General features: G+C 35.8%; 2 protein-coding genes across 2 annotated transcripts in view; both read right to left on the reverse strand.

The window, feature by feature from the left end:
• LOC139730473 (uronyl 2-sulfotransferase-like) overlaps positions 1-4577 on the reverse strand; it is a 39982-nt gene extending 35405 nt beyond the window's left edge. The window contains exons 1-3 of the mRNA XM_071641317.1: positions 3990-4577; positions 3068-3117; positions 1753-1842 (exon numbers count right to left, since the gene is read on the reverse strand). Coding sequence (XP_071497418.1) covers positions 1753-1842; positions 3068-3117; positions 3990-4308 — 459 coding nt within the window. The 5' untranslated portion in view covers positions 4309-4577. The remainder of the gene's footprint in view (positions 1-1752; positions 1843-3067; positions 3118-3989) is intronic.
• A 7867-nt stretch (positions 4578-12444) lies between these two features.
• The window catches only part of LOC139731091 (testis-expressed protein 11-like), a 35341-nt gene continuing 30944 nt past the window's right edge, over positions 12445-16841 (reverse strand). Inside the window, exons 29-31 of the mRNA XM_071641973.1 lie at positions 14114-14184; positions 13427-13520; positions 12445-12516 (exon numbers count right to left, since the gene is read on the reverse strand). Coding sequence (XP_071498074.1) covers positions 12445-12516; positions 13427-13520; positions 14114-14184 — 237 coding nt within the window. The remainder of the gene's footprint in view (positions 12517-13426; positions 13521-14113; positions 14185-16841) is intronic.

Below are 16841 nucleotides of genomic sequence, written 5' to 3' on the forward strand. Positions count from 1 at the left end.
CTAACCTTCTGACTCATATGCGGTCAGACACAACTATTCGTGGAGTTCGTCATGACAAAGGGGAAATGCATTGATACGTTTCCATGCCAACAAGATCATAATACATTGGTTAATAAAGTGGGGAGGGGAGCTACTCTGGGACAGGTAGAAAAAAATTCACTTTACTTAAAGGGAATTGAAGTTCATTGAACTGTAAGCTCAAGCTGAATCCAATGGAGTGAAGCCAAACAAAAACAGCAACAAAAGTTTCTTTGCAATCAGACAAAACGGGGCTAGTTTTTATATATCCTCAACTTTTCTGTTGGTTTGCATGAAAAATGTAAATAATTTTGCCCTTTACTTCACAACTCTATCTTTCCAAACTTGTCACTGATTAGTCAACAAACCTCTAGAAAAAAAAAACACCTGACCTATTAGGTGTGCATATACGTAAATAAATATTACCTTTTCTATTCATTTCTACAAGAGATGTTGGAAAAGAATACTAATGTGCAGGCTGGTGGGAGATCACCGAGGTGATGACACTGTCAACTCATCTACCTTACTCATTATTGTTTTAATTTTTATCATGTACTGTTTCATACGAGCTTGAAAAAAAATCTGAAATCAGGGTCCCATTTCATAAAGCTTGTTATCACTAACTGCCACATTTCTATGACAAATTTGCTCTCAGCCTATCAGATGCAAGGATTTCAGTAGCAAACAACTATTGTAACTTGTTATTGATAACAAGTTTTATGAAACGGCCCCCCCGATTAAGCTCTGAACTCTGACATGCCTGGTTCTTCCTCTCCATGTATGAATTTCTCAGTACAATTTATGCATTCATCAGTGCTACAGTGTACATCACACAGGTTTCATCGGTGTACATCACACACGTTTCACTCCCAACATATATTTAGGGTCTGTGCAATTTTGTATTAATGACTTTGCATTTTTGATATAATTTGCCATAGTCAGACGTCAGCATGTTTAAAAGATTCAATGCATCAATAGTATATTATAATGTTCTATTTTTATAGTCTCAAACATACCTCTTCATTCCATTAGTATTTCAGTTTAATTAGTTAGGATATAAAGTTTGATGTATGGAATTGTTAATTAATCATCAGTCTTTTTTTTTATGTATGTGATCTGTTTGATTTTCTTGTCGTGTAATGCTCTGTTATCTTGCCAGTGGAGGAAAATTTTCTGTATTTTTTAAATCAGACAATAAATGATTGAATTTAATTGAACTGAATTGAATTACTTCTTTGTCATCTGACAATTCTTACAATGTCCTTATTCACAAAGGGAGTTGAAATCATATCATGGTTTTTATCCAATCAAAGGACTAAAACAAGCATGAAATAGTAAGACATACATAATACATTGCTTTCAGGCATGCCAGAGTGTGTTCATTATCGGACATTCAAAAATGGCAATATTCAGTATGCAATTTGTCGCACACATACAGTGTACATGCCACAAAAACTAATTGATTACTGTAAAGTAGAAATGATTGTGGTGTTGAAATGTTTGTGTACTTCGTGCGACATGAAACTAGTGTGAAAATAAACACATGCAAATAATCAATTTGCTTGTATTACGTATATTCATTGTATCTCTTTGATGCCACGGCATGAAAAACATACAAAATTAATATCACCTGACCGAGTGTGGAGCAAATTACTCACACAAAAATTTCCACTTTTACAGTAATCCATGGACTAAATGATCTAAAAGTTATCTTTGTGAATCAAAGTTTCATACCTCATTTGAGTGAAAGTGACCGGTCCCCACTGAAGCTGGCAGTTGTGGTGGATGGTCAAAGTATTTGTCGTACCATTTGATCTGCCAATGCTGCTTCCAAAGAGGACAAAATTTCAAGGAGAAAAAGATTTTGAGAAGGTCAAAAGAGGTTAGGAAAACAAGAACATTTAAACTGCTCAAATTAAAATTAAAATCACATATCCAGTTCAGAATTTACTTCCCCTAACCCCCCCCCCCCCCCCAATAAAAAAAGGCAAACACAAATATCTCTGATAAAGAAAAAAGGTAACTTTTGGGTTCTTATCAAGAAATCACAATCATTCCCAAGATATCTACAGTGTAATATTCCTTGGCATACAGTCAACTGAATCTTGACATGTTTTCTAAATGTACGGACCAAAATATATTCCTCTATCCATCTCTTTCTCTATCTCTCTTATTCATCTCAACTTGAAGATGATATAGTTTATAGGTGGCCGACATACTTTTTCACTAATAGATGTGAACTGAGGCACAATTCTAATGCCTTTCTGCTATCCCCCTTTCTACATGTAAAATAAATGTTTCTACTGTCACAATACAGAAATTATGAGTTCTTCTTCAAATACAATGTACATGTACATGACTCCATTAATCAAGAAAGCCTATCTGTCTAGTATATACAAAATACCATCAAGCATATCTGTACTTTTCTCTCTTTCTCTCTTTTCCTTTGTTTAAACATGCTCAAATACATTGCCCTTTGACAGATCAAACAATTGATTTATTTTGTTGCCCACTTGATCACTCAAGATCAGACTAAGACGGTTTCTTGTAAAGTACAGGCGTGTACATCATGTAGTTTCATTGCTATCACAAGGCCTTGTTCACTGCACTCAAAACACATTTTGAATTGTATACTGCATATATCTCAAGCATACCTCTCAAATCACCTTTGACCATCACAATTACATTGTGATGATGAACTTGAACATTCCTTTACCCTCTCCAAATTTTATATCAGATGTCAATAAAAACAAGACTTCTATAGTCTGATTGAACATTTGATTTTATTCTGTTCAGTATAGCTTCTGCAAACTTGAAGACATAGTTATTCCACTTTCATGACATTCAAATCAAACTATCTAACTTTATGTGTGAAAAATATCAAATTAAAGGTTACAAAAGGAGTGACATTTGTAATACAAGTTCTTTTGGAGTGCAAGTGTACATTGCACGCAGACGAAATTCAGTTGAAGAAAAGAAGTTTGGTTTCCCATACAAGCCTACCAAATTGAAATATAAAGATGTTAAGTTTTTGTCAGCATTTTGTTACCTTTCTATTTCTCCAATCTGGATCCTCACCCTGTTCATTGTTGCCTCCTGCTACAAAATAAGATTAAAGAAAAAGAGAGAGTATTTGAAATGAGGATTTTGTCTTGTAAACACAAATATTTTCCATAAGATCTATCAAAATCAAGATATCTCCTGCACAATGCTTGTATACTGCCTATGGTTGCCATCACACTATCAATGGCTTCATATGTTGCGAATACAAGCTAATTTGGCTGAACATTAAATCAGATGAATATCATCTAAAAGGTTACAATACTAGATAGTTTGTATGACTAGAGACGTGAATCATTTCGATTAGGTACTGTGACGGGCAATTTTGATACAAAATTTGATATTATCATTTTTTTATGGATTCCTCTCTACAAAACCAGTCAACTTCCATCGGCAAAGACAGATAAATTAGTCTGTCCAGAGGAGTTTGGTAATCATTTTTTGTACTTTTACAGCTCTCCTCGTAAAGCCTAAAAGGAGGGGCCAGAATCTGTTAAGCCAGACGTAGTAATCTCCATGGAACATATCCCTGATGACAAGATTAAAAATCCGACCTTTTGGTCAACCAGTGGCATTAGGCCTACCCTTCTGACAAACTTTCATGTATTCATGGTATAATTCATTCCTTCAATATTTTTTTTTTTCATATAAGCTTGACACCGAGAGGAGAGCATGGCTTTCATATTTGACAGGAAACATGTTAAATATGTTTATTGATGCTACCAACATTCATGATGGGATAGCTAACTGCAAGACCTGTAAAAACAGAGCTATAGGCCTATACAATGAGCATATATCGCTGCAATTCTACTTTAGAACGTCACTTGAAATTGTTGATTAAAGAAGAGTGTTCTACTTCTCTAATATGTTTCATCGTTTATTTTCAAAATTCAATTCTTTTTAGTACATACCTTCATTGCTTGGCAGAAGACTTGTAGAAGACAATTTGGAGGAAGGCTGCTGCTCTAATGTTGAAATATTTCCTTGTGAATCTTGCACTAAACTTAGATTGTCTAGTGTTTGTTTCCAATTTCTGTTGCTAATGAAAGTAGTACGAGTTCTGTTGTAAATGTATCGCTTTTTGGCAACTGACAGGAGAAAATAAGAGAGACTGTGATTATTATTTGGATCACTACTGCTTGGAGAAGAGGTTATTAACAGCCAAACCGCCAGGCAACAAAGGGCCATGAGCTGCAATTTGATGAAAGAAGACACTTTTGAAGATGGCATCTTGGCAGAATTCGACACAAAAAGAGGAGAGAGTCGCTAGAAACGAGCAATAGAGTACGGTATATTCCAAGCGATACCACCATCACATCGTCATCGGCAAACGTCGCGTTATGTACGACCACCGCAGCTACTACAGCACAGGCCAGGCGAGGAAGATGTTGCCCATATAGGCTACACAGGATCCTAGGAGCCCAGGCGTGTTGTAAAAAGATGACGTTCAGGATTCATGTCCAGTCCAGTAACTCGCTCATTTTATTTAGCTCAGTTCTCCACAACCAAGGAGCTTCATGAAGCTCCTTGCCACAACCAAATCGAGAAGTCTCGCTTGCACTCTTTGCTGTCCTCTTCATTCAAACGGAGCGTGTCCACTTACAAACGGCGCTTACTGCTAGAGAAGACGTTATTATTCCGGCACTTTCGGGAAAGAACCCCATCTCATCGACATCTCCCGAACAGCAAGTGGATTACAAATCGCATTGCGAGTATGAAAACCTACCATGCAAGGAATCCTCTGACCTATAAACGTTGGACAGTCAAAATTTGTACGAATCGTACAATCTCTGTATAAACACAATACTTACACATTCATCATTTGAGACACTGCAATTTGTACAAAAATATAGGTATTCCCGAGCAAACCACAGTAGGCTGTAACTGGAGGAGAAAGATAATTTCGAGTAGAGTACGAAATACTCAGCTCGTATATAAATTCAGTGCGCACGAACACCACGTACCGCGTGCGTGCGAGCGAGACGACGAGTATTTTATGTGTGCGAGGTGATCGTACGGACACCATGGTACCATACCGCGAGGGAGTTCCGTAATATTTTCATAACAAAAGAAATGGGCGGATCCGACCACTTACTTTCTACCAATCACGTTTCCTGTAGAAAGTGATCAGTGAAATTTGCGTTTTGCAAGATAGCGATGTGCGTGAACACCCATTACACGGGCTCTTCTCAGAAAATATTTACAAATTCATTTGCGTGTAGGGCCTACTGATGTGATCTTTAATCAGAACGAGCATTTTATGCATACGTGGTTGAAAACCAAGGAGTTCCTAAAAAGTGCTATTTCAGCCTTGTTCACAGTTCAAATTTATTCTATTTTCTGTGAATTTCTTCAGAGGGGGAGGGAGAGAGGGAGAGAGGGAGAGAGGTGGAGAGAGAGATTGATGAAATACGGTACACTTTTTTTCTGAAACAGGCAAAACTTGTTTTTTGTTTTTTTGTTTTTTGTTTTTTTTTTTTGGGGGGGGGGGGGGGGGAGGGTCAAGAATCTGCAAAGTCCAAACTTGAACAATTGTCACAATTTTCATAAAGTCAATGCTTGGATTATTCCATAACGGTCCTCTTCCCGAATCATCACTTATGTTCACTAGTATATTTCTTTTTTTTTCTCTGTTCTCTACTTGGTTTATATATACCTTCTTTTTGTTACATTTTCCTCTCTCTCTCACTTCCATCCACATCGTTCTTGTTTTTGCTACAATATAGGCTAGGTATTTCTAACACTGATGACGTGATTGAACCATTACAATCGTATCAGCAGTTGTCCCTTTGATCATCAGTCAGAGGTGGAAATTATACTAGTAGGCTTTTATATCATTAGACATTCATCTCTTTGTTTTTTTAGACGTTGCACTTTATCTCGCCCCTATGGACGCAATTAAAGGGATAGTCCATCCTGATGTTACGTTGCTTTGTGTGAAAACATATATATCAGAGTATAGATCAGTGAACATTTTTTGAGAAAAAATTAGACACACACAGACACAGACAGACAGACACACACACAGACACACAAAGTGATAAACTCACAAAGTTCTAGAGAGTAAAACGAACTAGCAACTCCGTGACATAGGTTTTGAATAGCTTTTTTTTTTTTTTTGCAGTTTCACTAATTTTCTCAAACATATTTGCACAGACAGCACAGTACCTTAAGGAAATTAAAAAATGTTACTCTTATTATATAGGCCTACCAAAAACAAGAGCTGAACAATTTTTGTTTTCAAAAGAATGACAAAATGTGTGTTTTTGTGTACAAACAAAATGGAGAGATGCTCATTATCTAAGTCGCACTGGCTGCCAAAATCTGAAATTCCTATATATTTCCTTATTGGTAGTGAAAAATGGAAACAAAAATAAAGTTTTATCTTATTTATGGTGGTGAATCCAAAATCTGGATGATGCAATTTTTTGCATTCTTGATGATTTTGAGATATTAAGGCAGCTGAAAAAACAAATGAAATTCCCATATATTTCCTTAAAAACAGTGAAAGCAATTTGTCTTGCGCTCTGATTTCTAATGGCATAAAATGATACCTTTCCCAAAAATTTTCATTGATCTACTTTCCTGATTTTTTTTTCCCGGTTTTCATACAAAGCAACATATGATCAGGATGGAATTCCTCTTTACGTGAAAACAACCTGGTGTCAGTTTCCCCATATAACCAGAGATTGGAATGTTCTGCCGATCAAAGGGAACTGCCAGTGTACTCACCCAGAAACCTCATGATCTGGAGCCAATCAAAGTGTATTAAAGGGATAGTACAGTTTTGGTGGAGGTGAGAATTGGGCTTTTAACTTTTTGCGAGATACCAAGAAAACACTAAATAGTACAGAGCATACCATTTTAAGAGGAATTCAAAGTTTACTTGATGGAAATCGGGTTTGGAATGACGGAAACATCCAAAAAACAAGGTAAAACAAAGCAATTGTGTGAAAGTGTGGGTCCCACACTTTATTAGAATCGCTCTTTTTGGATATCTCAGTTAGTTATTTCAAAACCAATTTTCATCAAATAAATGTTGAATTCCTCATAAAATTACATGCTCTTTCATATTTCATGAGTTTTTTCATTATCTCACCAAAAAAATGTTAGAAATCTGAAGTTAGGTCTCAACCGAAACTGTACAATCCCTTTAATCCTCTTCGTGCCTCATTAATTACCTCTCCATAGGTTTGTTGTTGAAATTTGTGCACATTTGGCTCTTTGGCATAGAAAGGATTACTCCAAAACATCACACTCTTTTTTTTTCTTTTTTAGTTTCTTTTCAAATCCTTTTCTTCCTGTCCTGTCCTCTTCTCCTCTTTCCGTTCCATTCATGTCTGCAGAATTTCATCTTCTTCTTCTTCTGCTTGAGATTCTTTGATCTATGTTGTATCTTCCTTTTTTTATCTTTTTCTCTCTCTCTCTCTCAAATGAAAATGCTCTGATCCTTGGCGTTTTCCGGCTTTTCATGGACAATTGTTTCAAAACAAATGTTAATGATTATGTTGACTATATAGATGAACAGATAAAACTCTAAGGGGAGTGTGTTATACCTTGGTAATCACTTATTATGATGTCTTTGAGTTTGCCCAAGATACTTGTAGGCAGACTGTGCATCAGGGAATGTTCCTTTCTTTAAAAAAGAAAATAATACAAAATTTGTAATAAATATAAAAAAATGGAAAAAATATATATGTATCAGTATTATATATATATATATATATATATATATATATATATATATATATATGTGTGTGTGTGTGTGTGTGTGTGTGTGTGCGTGTGTGTGTGTGTGTGTGTGTGTGTGTGTGTGTGTGTGTGTGTGTGTTATTCCATGTAAATGACTGAAATAAAGTGTGGCAAAGGATAGGCAGTACATAGAGATGATATGGAATATATACTTACCCAGTGCTTGACAATCATCCCTTTGAGAACAAATTCATGTAAGGAACAATCTATCACACAGCTCATTCTCCCACTTTACACTTGATAAATATGTGTATGATAAATACAGTGTATTTCTGTTACAACAGAGTATTCAGGACTGTCAAGTTTGTTTCATTATATCGAAATTTTGTTATAACCAAACAATAAAGTGTATAGTTATATAGATAATTTGGGGATGTGATATTGATTTTGTTGTAGCAAGGATTTTGTTAAAATCGTGCTAGTTATAACAGGAGTGCAATAAACAATATTAAATAATTTTCTCTTTCCTTTTATATCACTGCGGAAGCACCTATCCATCTAAACTCAGTTTTTTAATTGAAGTCTAACAGCAAACTGCAATTTGCTTCGTCCTACATTACTACTTGAGAATGAACACAGACTAATAACAGGATTCTCTGCACATATTTCTCTGTATGTACAATGTACAACGTTTACACAATTGTCCCTTTATTTGCTGCCACCCTTGGGCAAAAAAAACATGAAAACGAATCAAACCAAAGTCAAGATAGTGTCCACAGCAACAATAACATGACAATTCAAGTGACCAAGAGATTTCAGAACAACGTTCATGCCCACTTTTACATTTTTTCTCTGATGATCATATCAACAAACATCAATACATAGACATACACATATAGGCACTTTGAGTAATTCTTTTCTATCAATACAGTGGATCCCATTCTAATGAAGTCCTCCGGACCGGCAGTTTTCCTTCCTTATAATATAAGGAAGGAAATTTTGTTATAACCAAACAAATAAACAATAAAAGACGTTGAGCCAATAATTTTGCAATCTGGATTTTTTTTTTCTTCATTGGAACTGGAATTTAGTTATAACTGTGTTCATTACAACAGGAGTGCACTGTACTGAAGAGTGGTTGTATCTCTTTTGTTCTTATGTCAAAAATCCATCTCCTTTTGTAGAAAAAGGAAGATTCAGCCTTGACAGGTCAGTAAACTCTACAGTTCAAGTAAATCCATTACATTTATACCAATCTATATTTCCAGACTTTTTTTTTCTACGCATCAAGTTTATAGATATTTATGTGTAGTACTTGTTTGTCTTTTCACAAAATGATTCAAAAGCATGAAAGAAGGTAAATTCAAAGTGTGTAGCCGTAGGTTTAAAATGTGTTCATGTACCCATCTTTTCAATTAAATATGAAAAGGGAATGAAATTGATGTATTTCAAAGACAAGCTTTAGAAAGATTTAATTTCATGTATCATGGCATTCTATTACCCCGTTGAGGACGAGTCCCGAGTATACTCGGGCAGGTGTCTATGGGAAATGCGTGTTGTAGAAAAATCAAACCGTTCTCAACGAGTTAAGCAGCACACACTCCATTACCTGGCAACATTTTTTTGTTTCTACAACTGGAATATGTCATAATTATTGGAATACTGCATGTGTAATATACTGTATACGCTAAATATTTCGTGAGGTTTTTATCTTCACAAATTTAGTGAGTCAGGTGCTATTTGTGAAATTAAAGACACGCAAATATAATGACTCTGAATCTGATATGAAAGTGACGCAAACGTATACATTTCTCCGTTCAGTACTGTACAGTACACCGTACTCAATGATCGCGAATTTAACCACTCGCAAAATCGTTGCGAAGTCCCAATTCACGAAAATTTAGACTCACTAAATATATGACATATACAGTATTAGGCTGTGTTTATTTTCACAAATTTTGTATTAAAGTTGAACGATATTCATGGAATTGACAACATGCAAAACCTGTCTTTGGTAAAACAAACACAATTCATACCTTCTTGAAGATGGAAGAGTGCCAACTTTGCCTCTGTACACGGAATAATACTTATTTTTATTCTATTGCCATGAGCTTTTAAGATCCCTTAATTCAATAACTTGCCAAATTGTGTAACAAGATGCAATGCTTACAAAACACATGGAGTCATTGCAACTTCTGAGCACAAATAAAACGACTTGAACACAGGAACAAGATGCAAACAAGAAAATCAGGTCATCGTAAAATGAACACACATATTAATATGTACGACAATGTGCAAAAGCCAAGCGGGCATCTATTTACACTTGAAATGTTACAGAAATGGCTGAATTTTCATCTTCAAATAACATTAAAAAAAACTAGAAATGTCGCTATGGCGACTGATGCCTCCGCCATTATGCATGATTCCCCCAATAGGTGTATAGGACGATGTCTTCAAAATGTGCGATGACAGTTTCACATAGCTGGCAAAATATTGAAATGACAGGTTTGTCAGAAATATCTTGAATGTTCACTTTCCTTGGACTAGGTTTGCTATAAATGTCTATGAAAGAGTTCAGGTACATGTATTTGGGGAAGTGAGGATTTTTACTTAACTACTGACTGACCCTTTTATAAGTTTATGCATTGAGTAATTTTAAAGGTATGAAAACAGAGTGTAATTTAACAGTGCAAAATAGATTTTTTTTTGCATTAAAACCTTGCTTGACCCTTAACCTTTGACCTTTTGACCTTTGACCTTATGACATGAAACTCTCTCTGCAGAATCTCTATGCAGTAGTACATGTCTACACTAAGTTTCAAGAAAATACCTTTGGGCATGGCATGGATGTGGGGGAAATAGCAACATTTTTAGCATTTGACCTTGACCTTTTTGACCTTTGACCTCTTGCTAATGTCAATTAAATTTACTCAACTAATTGCCCCATCATACATCATCCTTGGACCAAGTTTGGGGAAAGCTGCTCCATCCAGTTTTGAGTTATCACATAAACAGATAAATTTTAGGATTTTACCTGGATCTTTGACCTTTGACCTCTGTCCGATTTCACTCAAAAATCAATCAAGTAATTGTCCAAGCATACCTTATCCTCGGACAAAGTTTGGTGAAATTTGCATGATCCAGTCTTGAGTTATCGCGTAAACAGATACAATTTCATGATTTGACCTGGACCTTTGACCTTTGACCTTTGGTCGATTTCACCCAAAATCTAATCAACTAATTGCCCCATCATACTTTATACTTGGACCAAGTTTGGTAAAATTCCAGTCAATATTACTCAAGTTATCGCGTAAACGAATGCGGACGGACGTACGGACGTACATACGGACGGACGGACAACCCGAAAACATAATGCCTCCGGCACCACTTCGTGGCGGAGGCATAAAAAATTTTAAGCATGGGAGCTTGTCCCATGCATACGCATACCTACATCATTCTGCTATTAGATCCAAGAGTATGCAGTCTTCATTTTTTTTAATAGTAATTTTGATTCCTTAGTGTCATTAATGATAATTGAGAAATTGTCAAAGCGGGAAATCTGTGAGAGCAATTTTTTGTCTTGCTTTATAGATTTAAGTTACATTGAAGTACTTTCAATAGGTTTAGGTAAGAGTGTTATGATGTTGGAATCTAATGACAGACATTAATACCAACATCTTCACTGAAATGCACGGCTTAAGGATGAAAACTGTTGTAGAATGAAAAGACTATTAAATTCAAGTCTTTGATATATGTTGTCATTTACAAGCTAGTACATTCTTGACATACTGCAACATCAAACAGGTGCAGACATATGTTTCCAACATAATTCACATATAACTTTGACAGTTATGCAAATATAATTAAAGAAATATCAATAAAAGCAAAGTACACATTCTAATATAAAACATATGTGTAATGGTAATTAAGCAAAGGTGACTTGACTTTAGCAGCAAAAATGCTATCTTCTGCACTGATATGGTCTGATGTACAATTGTAAAATGTATGCTTTTGATATGTTCTGGTGGAAATCTGCTGTGCAATTTGCATGCTAATCTCTGATGGTTGGTCACTGTTTTAACAACCGTCAGCTACATTAGTGGTGTGTGATGTACTTGCGTGTGTGTCAAGACCCTATCCATGTCTACACTAAAACTCATCAATAATCAATGATAAAGTCTGACAATAAAATCATCAGTGTAAACATTATAAATGAAAAATAATCTTTGCAGTGATAAACATACATGGCAATTATGCAAATGTCTAAACATGAGGACACACTAAGGTGAAATAAAACTAATCATCTCTGAGCAAAAATAAACAGACAAACCAACACGGTATCTTGACTCTTCCTATCTAAAACTGAAAAAAAAAAAAAAAAAAACAGAGTTAAAACTTTTCAAAGGCTAACTGCTGCCTGATGATGTTAATACCGGTAAACTTACTGAAACGAGAAAACATGCTTAATACTGCAGTTCCTCCGCTTCTGAAGTAACCACAAACTGTATCATGGTGCGTTATCCACGTTGGGATCAACTCCCATAAGTGACATCCCACTTCACAAGAAGAAACATTAAACTTCTCAAGCTGGAGATACTTCTCTTTGGAAGTCTATGAGTTTGTGCAGAATCAAACTAGTGTTGGATGCTGCTCGAAAGTCTGCAATCTCCAGAGCTATTCCTCCATGTTTTCCTTGACCTTGGTGGAACTGACCTTGGCTTGTATCTCTGAAAACAGTGAGGTCATCTAAAAGATAAAGGAGACAAAGTGTTATCACTCATAGCATACAGGTCTGGAGAGTCAAACTTCTGTGATTATGATCATCCTCTCTATCTTTACCATGGCAGAACACTGTCATCTTTGAAATCCAGAATTCACATCAACAATTCGTTCTCAAAATGTTCCCACTTTATCAAATCAATGATTAAACAAAATATAGAAAGAAGGTGGTAAAAACGTCTGCTTTTATAGGTATGTTCCTTTTGATCGCTTTAAGGTTCATCCACAGGCAAAATTTAGGAAAAAGAAAATTAATGAAATGTGGCTTGTTTGATCACACACGCAAATAGCTTGAACTCTTTATGTGCCGCGTTCGCACGCCCGACTAAGTCGACGGCATGCCAACTTCGCATGTTCTGCTCAAATGCACAAACCAGCCCAACATGATCAATAATTCACCAAATGGACGCAGCGCAATGATTCCATTCATGTTACATGTAGCTTGCATTTGATGTGGTGATTGACTATCAAGGGGTGTTCCCTACTGAATTTGTGAATATATTCCAAGTTTTTGTCACTGTTTTATGTGCAAGAATCATTCCCCTTATACAAAAATGTAGCTATTCTGGTCATTTGAAAGAAAAGCAAGCGTATGTAGATTTATTGTACAATTAACATCAAAGCAAAGCTTGGCATTGTCTCTACAATCTTGCTCATTACATGTCCAGGGTAACATAAAAGTTTCACAGATGCGAAAAACAGAATGTCTTTCCCAAAGCATGACTACTTTGCTGTCTCAGAATAATGTGGCACAAAGGGGGTTTACGCCACGACAAAAAGACTTAATGGCAGTTATAATCCCTCATGGAACAGAAGATTAGCAAGAGATGGCGCTGTTGCAAAATTTGGCGTTGTTGATGCTACTCAAGGTTTCTACCTTTTCCTCGTAGTTCCGTTTGAGACCGGTCAAATGGCCCATGAGTTCCATGCCCAGAGAGCACCAGACATCGGCCAGGCTGTACTGACCAGCGCTGAAGGGACGTTTGTTGGTCCACATTCCAATGTTAATATCAGGAAAGGAAACAAGAATTATGCAGCATGAATTCATTCTGTGCATCAATACTGAATTTTAAATATATATATTCTGGTTACAATGTGTTAGGCATAATACTGATTGGATAACAATGATGGTAATGATAATGATAATGATAATAATAATGATGGGATTCAAATCTTAACACTTACTTGATAAATCAGAGTCATTCTGTGGTAGCTTTTATTCTTCAAATCATAACATAAATACCAAATTTGAAACAGAGTGGGATGAAATGGCTATGGTATTTAACAGCTGTAGCATGAGTTCATCAAACTGACCACAATAAACTCACCTCACAAAGCAAGTGCTCAGCAGAAAATGGCTCAGAATTGCCACCGTGTACCCACTTTAGTTTCACAGAAGCCCACTTTTTAAACTACAGCACATAAGGCAATAACAACACACACCCAATGCTACCCTGCATACATAATCTATGGGCATGCACACAGTGAAACTTTCAACTTCTAGCAGTAGTGCAGTGTTCAACTTAAAGCAGTAGAGAAAACAGCTAAACACTGTACCACTAACCTGTATGAATAAATGCCTGTGTTCCAAGCTTTGGTCATCAACCACAGAATTTCCATCTCTGGATATTTCTCCTTAGCAGTGTACGAAAAACAAACACATGAAACAGTAAAACATATTAAACATTACAGACCATAAACATATAATGTAAATGAAAAGCTGTCGTGTACAAAACTTGCAGGCATAGTTAAACACAGTCAAGTCTTTTACTGTAAATTCTGCAGTATTTATATTTTTATGAATTTGAAGTCGCAAAATCAACAAACAGCAACAAACTTGCCCCCGTTACACAAATGAAAGTTTTATTCTTTATATCATAGTATTATGATTATAACATTATATCTTGGATGGAAAGTTTATCCTCAAGTAATTGGTTGAAAGAGTTTCACGTGATTATAGGTATTATCAGCTATGTCAGAACGTTGGCATGCTTGACACTCCATGGCGTACTTGTGAAATGATGTCACTTTCTATGACAACATTTTCCGAATAGATTATACTACGTGTGAAATGATATGTCACAGCTCATTAATTGTACCTACTACGAACAGTAAACTCCTGCCGAATACTAGTGTTCAGTGGTCATACAAGCACTCGAATACCTGTCATGGGCAACTCATGCGGGGTCATGGCTACAACGTTTTTCAATTTCTGATCACTCGCTCTGTTGCCCGAGGCCCACTGGCTGGAGCGTCAGCTTCCAATGGGACATAGATTTTTAAACAATTCTATCAGTCATCTGCTCGATGTGAAGATGGCATCCTTCAGAAATAAGCCATTTGGTGAATTTACTGACAAAGACTTGAACGAGTCCATCACTCCAGTGGACAGTGAAAACACATAGAAACAAATCAAATATTGACTATCAGTTTTCCGGAAATTTCATTCGGAGGTTGGATAGTCAGAGAGATTTGAGGATCTTAGCCTTGAAGGCCTAATGGAATCTTTTGTCACAGTTCTACGCCGCAGCACAAGACAAGGAGGGAGAGTTGCACACAGAAAAGTCACTGCAAGATATACGGTTTGGGCTTCAACACCATTTCATGAAAACTACAGAGAAGTGGGCATTGTGAAGGGTGAACAATTTCCTCATTCTAACAAGACTTTAAAGGCTCCTCTCGTGAAATTGAAGACCAGTGGCAAGGCCAATGTGAAGCATCACCCCCCTATCAATAATGATCATATGGCATGTATTCCAGCCAGCCTTAACCCGTTGAGGATGGACTGATTTTGCTATAACGCGCATTTCCAATAAACACCTGCCTGAGTATTCCTGCGACTCGTCATCAGTGGGTTTATTTAGATGTGGATGAAGGTCTGCAAAGGAAGGTGTTTCTCAACACAATGATATAATTTGCAATCAACTGGATGGAAAACATTAGAGAGATGAAAACTGATCATTTTGTTCTCCATGTGGAAGGTAACAATGACTATCACACGCTTCGAGACACGCACACTAGAAACCATAAAACCGATGAAGAGAAAAGTCAAGGCGGACAAATGCATGCTATCACAGGAATTAACCCTACGTGTCCTGTTATGAACATGAAAAAGATGGTCTACCTGTCCAGCGCATAGAGACACTACGGTAGTGATATGCACTATATAAGCACTCTGTTATTATTATCATTATCATAATTATTGTTATTATTATCATTATTATAATTATTATTATCATTATTATTATCATTATTTTTATCACTATAATTATTATCATTACCATTATTATTATCATTATTATTATCATCATTATTATTATTATCATCATTATCATTATCATTTATATTGTCATTATCATTATCATTATTATTATTATTATTATTATTATTGTTATTATTATTATTATTATTATTATTATTATTATTATTATCATTATTATTATTATTATTATTATTATTATTATTATTATTATTATTATTATTATTATTATTATTATTATTATTATTATTATTACTATTATTATTATTATTATCATTATCATTATTATTACTGTTAATCTTTTGTATGAATGCCAAAGCAGAGGGTTTGTGATGAAGATAGAGTGTGGCATGCCAATTCACTTTTAGGAAGATGGACTCTCTGCAAGATGACTACTGATACATCTGTGAAGCTGCTGGTTGTTCAAAGCACTACACAGCAATCATTCATTGTGAGCAACTAGTATCACCTTGCTAGACCATGTACGGTACGCATCTGACAGGTCACCACTCTGAGACAAAGAACTATGCATGTACTAGTGAGCATATCAAGCATCAGATATCTGACACCTTGTCTGAAATTCATTCTGATCAACCATCAACATTTGCAACATCAGATGATAAAGAAAATGACAACATTGATAATGATGGCACAGCCCGACAGTCAGCTTCTAAGGATTCTCAGCTTTGAAGAAATTCTCAATTAACAACCACAACAACTGCCAACACAAGCCAAACAGGACCGGATGTTTAGATCAATGAACATGAAGCAGCAAAATCTCCAACCCCAGCAATATCATATCCATGGCTGTGTTGCAAATTCTTATAACAATTAGCCATGCATAACAAAAACCACACAATCGAAAGATGTAGATAGTGTAAATATGTTGAGACAATAGTTTGACATATCAAGACTTTTTCATTGAAAATCATTAAAAATCATTAAAACTTGGATTTCACTGAAATTGGTTATAGGCACAAGACTGCAAGATAGGATACACCTTACAAGTAACAATGCAAACCTTTAATCTCTT

Source organism: Diadema antillarum, unplaced genomic scaffold (genome assembly GCF_040938485.1).
Source record: "Diadema antillarum isolate AM-2024a unplaced genomic scaffold, OU_Dant_1.0 scf00000022, whole genome shotgun sequence".
Taxonomy (NCBI): Eukaryota; Metazoa; Echinodermata; class Echinoidea; order Diadematoida; family Diadematidae; genus Diadema; species Diadema antillarum.